This window comes from Lupinus angustifolius, chromosome LG08, assembly GCF_001865875.1.
Source record: "Lupinus angustifolius cultivar Tanjil chromosome LG08, LupAngTanjil_v1.0, whole genome shotgun sequence".
In the NCBI taxonomy this organism is placed as follows: domain Eukaryota; kingdom Viridiplantae; phylum Streptophyta; class Magnoliopsida; order Fabales; family Fabaceae; genus Lupinus; species Lupinus angustifolius.
In genome coordinates, this window is record NC_032016.1 from 18,645,090 (window position 1) to 18,653,577 (window position 8,488).

Sequence of the window (8,488 nt, forward strand, 5' to 3'; positions counted from 1 at the left end):
TACATGTCCTCCATGGTAATGAAGTCAATCATTATCCAACCAAATCAAATCCCTTGCCATGAAGAATCGGTTAAGGTAGTTAAAGAATATGAGTAATCTTAGCACTTATGATCCCTAGTTTATAGGGAATCTCATCATTCCTACTTTATAGGAATCTGATTGTTTCAATCATTAAGACTCTCTATATATACTTGTTGTACACACATTGAATGAATATAGAAAAATCAATTCTCTTCATGGTATCTAGAGCAGTATAAGCATAACTACATTTTTTTCCGATCCACAGTTGATGTCTTATTCACAACATCATGAGTTTCTCCACATCTGCAACTGAGGCCACTCCAAACAACACTCCCTTCAGCAACATTGATAGACTTGTTGTTCACAATGTTGGCTCTCAACTCTATATCAAGCTTGATGGAGACAACTATCTAGCATAGCGTTTACAATTCATATCCCTTCTAACAGGATATGATCTCTTAGGCTGCATCACTGGCATTATACCTTGTCCATCCAAACACCTGGACAAAAACTCAACCCTCATCAATCCAGCATACACTCACTGGATTCGTCAGAACCAGGTCATCCTGTATGGAATTATCTCATCTATGGCTACAACTATTGTTACCCACCTTGGCACGGTTCAAACTGCCAAACAGGCATGGGAGACTCTTAAAACTATGTATGCAAGTAGATTCAGAGTGCGTATTATGGCCCTAAAGCAACGCATCACTACTTTCACCAAAGGCACACAACCTATGACCACATATATTCAAGGGATCAAAGCTATTGCTGATGAGCTAGCCATCATTGACAACCCTTTGGATAGCACCGATTTAGTTATTCACACATTAAATGGTCTGGGTGCAGACTACAAAGAAATTTCTGCAGCATTATGTAGCAGAGAAACTCCAATCAATTATGTTGAACTTCATGAGCAGTTAATGGATTTTGAAACAATCCTATCTCGTGATAACCAACAGCAATCCAACCCACTAGTACCTATAGCAAATGCAGTTATAAGATTCAAATGGCAGCAAAGGTATAAATCTCAATTCAATGCTCTAGTACCTTCAATCTCACACAATTCCGACAAACAAGTCATCTGCCAATTCTATGAAAGACCAGGCCATAGTGCAAAGAGATGTTACAATATTAATGGCTATCCTAAGAAGCATGGACCAAGACCATCAGTGCACATGGCTACTCATCACCCACCAATGCAGAACTTTAGTTGGATCATGGACACTAGAGCATCACACCACATTACTCAAGATCTGCAACAATTGGCATTGGCAAACACATATCCAGGATTAGATCAAGTCCTTGTTGGAGATGGCTCAGGTTTGAAAATCACTCACATTGGCCACACTAAAATACCAACCAACACTAAATCTTTATCTCTTAAACAAGTCTTATGTGTTCCATATATAACAACTAATCTTGTATCTGTCTCTAAACTATGCCAAACTAATCAATGCTCTATTGAATTCTTCTCTGATTGCTTCATTGTTAAGGACTTGAATTTTGGTCAACCACTACTCCAAGGACCTCTACCATCTACCTTCAACCACCAACACCACTGCTTCACCTCATGCTCACCTCACCAGTCTTCTGTCTACTTCAATATGGCATCACAAACTAGGTCACCCTTCAGTCAAAATAATAAAGCATCTGGCAAACCACAACTTTATTCCAATAAGAGCTCATGTCACATATGACTGCACCTCTTGTCATTGTGCCAAAAGTCACAAACTACCATTCTCAAGTCATCATATTCACAACAATAAACCTTTGGAACTCATCTACTCTGATGTGTGAGGCCCTGCTCCTACCAAGTCTTTAGATGGCTCTCTTTATTACTTAGTTCAAGTTGACCATTTCTCTAAATATGTTTGGTTATACCCAATAAAAAATAAGTCAGATGTATTTTCCATCTTTGTTCAATTTAAAGCTATTGTTGAAAAGTACTTTAACTTACCAATTGTGATATTATTCTCTGATAATGGTGGAGTTTATAAAATTGAAACACTTCCTGGTTTCGCAAGGCATCACTCATCTCACAACTCCACCTCACACACCTGAGGTCAATGGCACAACTGAGAGAAGACACATGCACATAGTAGAAACGGGTCGAGCCCTACTACACCATGCCAACCTACCAGCTCAATTTTGGTCCTATGTTTTCCTCACAGCTACACATCTCATCAACAGAATGCCTACTGCTAAGCTAAAAATGCAAACCCCCTTTACAGTGATGTTCAAACAAGCACCTGAGTATAACAAACTCCATTCCTTTAATTGCTTAGGCTTTCCATGGTTGAGGCCTTACACACACAATAAACTTCAAAATAGATCCCTACCTTGCATTTTCCTTGGCTACTCACAAAATCAATGTGCATATCTTTGTCTTCAACCTCTATCAAACAGAGTTTATATATCAAGACATGTACAATTCATTGAGAACTTTTTTCCTTATGCCTCCTTAATCACACAAACCAAACCAAATCACCCTGCTCTTGTCACTGAAGCTATACTTCCCTCCATCATTCCTCTCAAACATACCACATACCCATCCCCCTCCAAAATAGCACAACCATACACTCTTGACATCCAACACACTAACCAACCCACTACCACAACACCAACACCAACACCATCTCCACAAAATTAGACATGCCTTACCAATCCACCACCTCAAATTCCATCCAACAGAAGCCATCCTATGACCACCAGATCACAACACAACATCTTCAAGCCCAATAAAATACTCACTGCCACAAAACATGTTCTACTAGAGAATCTTGAACCTTCTACAGTCACTCTAGCTCTCAAAACTCCTCACTAGAGACAAGTTTGCTCAGCAGAATTTGATGCACTCATGAGCAATGGTACCTGGACCCTAGTATCTAGGGAGGAAGCAGAGAACTTAGTTGGCTGCAAGTGGCTGTTTAGAATCAAAAGAAATCCATAAGGTACAATTGCAAGATACAAGGCCAGACTAATTGTCAAAGGATTCACACAAACACCTGACATTGACTTCAAAGAAACCTTCTCACTAGTGGTTAAACCTCAAACCATTAAGGTTTTTCTCACCCTTGCTCTTCCTTACCAATGGCTTATGCACCAACTAGATATCAACAATGCATTCCTACAAGGCTCTCTCACGGAACATGTTTACATGCAACAACCAATAAGATTTGTGCACAATGATTTCCCTCATCATGTTTACAAACTCAGAAAGGCCATTTATGGTCTGAGACAAGCACCTCGGACTTGGCATGAATCATTCAAAGCATTTGTTCTCTCATATGGATTTCAAACTAGCCTCAGTTGTAACTCTCTTTTCATCTACAATACAAATAGAATTAAAGCCTTCCTTTTGGTCTATGTTGATGATCTACTCTTAACAGGAAGCAACAACAACTTCCTACAAAATTTCATGGTAGAATTATCACTCAAGTTCTCACTCAAATACCTTGGCTTTCCTCACTACTTTCTAGGATTTGAGCTCATTCCATCTAAACAAGGTCTTCTACTCACTCAACATGGCTACATTCATGATTTTTTGGAAAAATTCAATATGGCAGGTGTTAAGCCAAGCTGCACTCCTCTTGGCACATCCACATCCCTCAAGCTACGGGATGGCTCTGCAGCAAATGCAAAAAGTTTCAGACTTGTCCACTACAATACCTCACACTCACTCGTCCATACTTGTCTTTTGCAATCAAAAAGCTCTCACAATTCATGCACCAACCAACTCAAACTCATCTTCAACAACTTAAACGTGTACTCATATATCTCAAGCTTACACTCAACTATGGCTTAACACTCAAGAAACCAAGTCAGCTAACACTACATGCCTTTAGTAATGCAGACTGGGGAGGGAATTTGGATGACAAAACCTCTACCTTTGCATTTGTCATTTAATTTGGTGGAAATCCAGTCTCATGGTTGTCCAAACGACAAAGAACAGTAGCTAGATCCTCCACAGAAGCCAAATATAGATTAGTTGCCAACACTTCACTTGAAATAATGTGGTTGCTCAACCTTCTTGGAGAACTTGGCATAAAACCACACACTCCTACTCTATTTTGTGATAATATTGGTGCCACCTACCTATGCCCTAATCCATTGTTTCACTCTCGCATGAAACACATTGTCCTTGACTATCACTTTGTTCGCCAACTTGTTCAAATGGGAAAGCTAACAATAGCTCACATATCAACCAAAGATCAAATAGCAGACATTCTCACAAAGCCATTAACTAAAGCCAAATTTGTTCCACTTAGAGACAAGCTAGATGTCACCAGTGGTGACCGAATCTTGCGGGGGTGTAATGAAGTCAATCATTATCCAACCAAATCAAATCCCTTGCCACGAGGAATCAATTAAGGTAGTTAAAAAATATGAGTAATCTTAGCACTTATGATTCCTAGTTTATAGGAAAATCTCATCATTCCTACTTTATAGGAATCTGGTTGTTTCAATCATTAAGGCTCTCTATATATACTTGTTGTACACACCTTGAATGAATACCTTGAATGAATATAGAAAAATCAATTCTCTTCACATGAGAGGCCACCTTCCTTTAATGCAAGAAATGATAAAATTGAGGAACCAATTTGTATATGAACTCAACCAAGATGGCTTCACTCCTCTCTATCTTTCGAATGTTAATGGTCATCTTAAAAGCATACCATGGTTTTAGCGGAATGGAGAAACACTTACGGTTCATAATGCAGTAATGATAATATTTGTAGTTTATTATGTTAGTCTTATGTAGTTTATTATATTTATAATTTATTGTGTTACTGTTTTTTTTTTCTAAAAAATATTAAATACATTAAATTTTAAATAATTATTTTTTAATTTCACGCGGGCCAGCCCGCCATAACTCACAACCCGCTTAGACCAGATTTGGACTACAATTTGTTATTTACAAATTGCACCAATGCATTTTAGCCCGACCCAGTTTAGTCCAAACTAAATGCAGGTTAACCCAAACCCGTCTGAGTAGCCCGTTTTGACAGGGCGTACGCATACATCAATTGACATGAGGTAAGGTGTGTAATGTAAGTATACTCCATGGCAGGAAAATATTTCAAGAGGGAAACAAAATATTTAGGAGTTTGCCATGTGTTCAGTTAAAAGTCCAAAAAATAATTTAAAACCAATACGTATGTTGTCCATTACCCACTTCTTTTTAACATTGTGAAGAAGAGAATAGATAATGTTGTAAGAAAAAGTGAGGGAAGAAGTGGCGTACACACTTTGTAGGAAAAAACCTCCTAACTTAAATTAATAATTGTGTCCACATCTTATATTATTTATTTTGAATTATATATTGTTAAGAAACCATTTAGTTTAGTTATCTGCTTGTTCAACCTTATGATTTATACAGTCCCACAATACTCTTTGTTTTTTTCTAAACCATAATTTACAGAATAATTTTTCGGATGGGGTAACTTACACTCTATACAAATACAAGGCTACACTTGAAGAAGAAAAAAAATACATTGAAATTCGGCAATGGGAGATCTAATAAAAAAATTTGCACAGCACAAGTTGAGGTTAAAAACGAAGAAAAAAAACATTAGGTTAACAATCAACTTTGGAAGTGTCACAAAAGAAATGGATTTATTTTTATCAGAACAAGAATAACCACTGGATCCCTATTTATTCTACTAAGCCAAAAGTTTAATTTTATCATGCACTCCAAAAGAGATTAATTCTTTATTTAGAGTGAAAAGATACCATAAGTTATAACAAAATGTTGATGATATTATAAACCAATCAAAGATGGCATAATCATATAAGCAAATTACATCTGTCGCATCCAAAAATGAGTGCAAGTTCAACAACAAAAAAGGAAACACTAAAAGCTATAAAAAGGAAAGAATATTGAATAGAGAAACGTTGACAAGGTATTCAAGTCCACCTTGATACCATACTTCCGACATTGAGACAAGCCGAAAAATATACTAATAAGCTAAAGTCTCCTATGTACACACATTTCTTATCACCTAAATATCCTGGCAGAAACAGAATCGAGATGACCTTATCCTCAAAGGCATGAAATGGGGCGAGAGCAATCTCACCCTCCAAAAATGTATCAAAACATGAATAGTCAACTGGTCTGCAATCACCCATCTATTTAATATTTGTAGCCGGAAGAACCAGGTGGAGCAGGAGGTAATCGATTAGGTGTACGGCGGCTACCGGAGTTTGACCCAGAGTTTGAGTCACCATTTTGAGCAGGATCACTGTAATGTCGACTGTGACCGTTGGATCCAGATCTCATGGAACCGCTGCGGCCTACAGGGCCATTGGCAGCTGCGTCAAAGGCAGATCTCCATTCATCACTCGCTCCACCGCCGCCTCTTGGACTACTCTCTGCAAAACAAATTATTTTAAAAACTTAGTACATACAATGGCAAAGAGGAAAGAGAGAAATGCCAAAAGGGGGAACTACTACTAACCGGGAAAGCAAAACATTTTAAGAATCAGTTTCACAAATATAACTCATTTTAAAAGAGGGAAAATAGCAATAGTACTTTTTTATAAAAGAAGAAATTTTATTAGAATAAGAAACAGATAGGAATATAAAAGGTTGGGTGGTAAAGGAGAAAAACAAGAGACAAAGAAAGGAGACTCCTAAAACAAGTCAGTATAGACATAAAATCCTTCCTGTTCTTTCACCTAAAAGCTCAATCTTTTTGGATTCGAGACAAAGAAAAGCTACCCAGTCTCTTTACATATCTGAAATACTGATACCTTTAAAAGACCAAGTGCTAAACACCAAAGTAAAACTACAAACACAATTCTAACCCGTAACAAATTCAGAGGTGAGGAAACATCCTTAAAGATGAAGGTTTTCTTTTCCCGATCACAAAATCCCATTTAAACAACACCACCTTGCACACAAAAAATATTTTTTGACTTCTGAAAACAAATGCGTACAAACTGATCCATCCAATCAGTACACAATATAAACTATAGTTACATGATTCCGTCGTTTACACTATGTATTGTGTACCTAGTTAAGGCAAGAAAAAGAACCATACCTGCGGGTAAAATCCGCATAGGTTCGGGTCATTTACATGCGGATTTCTAAAATGGATTTTTGAGTTATATGAAATAATGAATATTTAACTCAATTATCTGAATATGATTCACACATCCATTAGAGATGATAAGTATTTTTTGGTACTACTAAGGGTATTCCCTCACCCTATGGGTAAGGAACTAATCTCTTTCGGGGTGCATGGTTGTCCCTCCCAACAAGTGTCACTCTAAGGAATCGAACCCTTGACCTTTATGGTCATCCTGGTGCATCTAGCAGGGTCTTACACCACTAGACCCCTAGAGATGATAAGTATTGATTCATGCAATCCGGATATATTTTTGTTTGAACAATTCAATGAAATTTGGAAGGAAGTTTTATTACAGCACTAAACAAGTACCTGTGGATACCGTTGTATCCGCAGGTACCCGCCAAAGGCTGTCAGCGGGTTCCCGTACAGGTGCTGAGTTTAATTTACCCAGCGGGTAGCTACTGCCATGCCTGTTACTGTTCCCACGCGTCCCGCATACCGGATTCATCATAAAGGAAGTCTTGTAATAAAAATGTAAAAACTGACGAACCACATAGAATAAGATACGGTGCAGTGGAACCGGTACCACGCACCATGTAACTATGATATACATATTATACACAAGAAATGTAAGAATATAATAAAACCAATCTCCATTACTGATAACATTCAGTCATCAACCATGAAACTTAAAGAAAAAGTAGATGCTCTAATACATAAAATAAAATGAATACTGATGATTCACCCATCCAATAAATATGTAAATGACGAAAGTAGTTTGCATACACACCTGCACTACCATTTGACCAACCAGAGGCAGCAGATGCACGGTTGTCATGAACACTCAGTTGGCGTGTCAATTTTGAGAGAAGCGAGGACTGTTTCTGGTAACGCTCTCTCCTATGCTTGACATTTTGATCTTCTACAAGCAGCTCCTCAATCTTAGCATTGCTTTGAGCACTGTTCACAGAAGATATCAAAGCGTTCATTATAAGTTAAACCACTGCAACAAATAAGTATAAATAAGCATCCACAAAATTGTAACAACCCCATAAGCAAATAAAGACACAGACCCTCAATCATAGCAGTGTTTTTTGAGCAGTACTCCTGCTATAAAATGATCATACAATAACTTAAATTGAAGCAACAAGTATAAATAAGTGTCTGCAATATTGAAACATTCACACACTGACACAGATGTGTACATGTGAGGGTGGGAAGATCAAGTCTAGATAGCTATTGTCTTGCATGAACGGTCAAGCTTACAAACTAGAGTTATGTGACTTTTTTAATTTGATCATGTACATTTAAGTACCATTTAATCTTAACACCCCAGGTATGGTTTAACGGGCAAGGTTTCCTTCCCTGCCCTCTAACAATGAATCCCACCT

The 8,488-nt window shown here is 37.7% G+C and overlaps 2 protein-coding genes across 3 annotated transcripts in view; one reads left to right on the forward strand and one right to left on the reverse strand.

Moving 5' to 3' along the window:
- Positions 609–1,721, forward strand: LOC109353962. The gene has a single exon (XM_019596314.1). It carries the CDS (start codon positions 609–611, stop codon positions 1,719–1,721), a length of 1,113 nt encoding a protein of 370 aa, XP_019451859.1.
- The window catches only part of LOC109354980 (dynamin-2A-like), a 12,781-nt gene continuing 10,076 nt past the window's right edge, over positions 5,784–8,488 (reverse strand). For both annotated transcript variants that reach the window (XM_019597844.1, XM_019597845.1), the window contains 2 exons: positions 7,888–8,057; positions 5,784–6,396 (listed from right to left, as the gene is read on the reverse strand). In XM_019597844.1, coding sequence (XP_019453389.1) covers positions 6,158–6,396; positions 7,888–8,057 — 409 coding nt within the window. In that variant the 3' untranslated portion in view covers positions 5,784–6,157. The remainder of the gene's footprint in view (positions 6,397–7,887; positions 8,058–8,488) is intronic.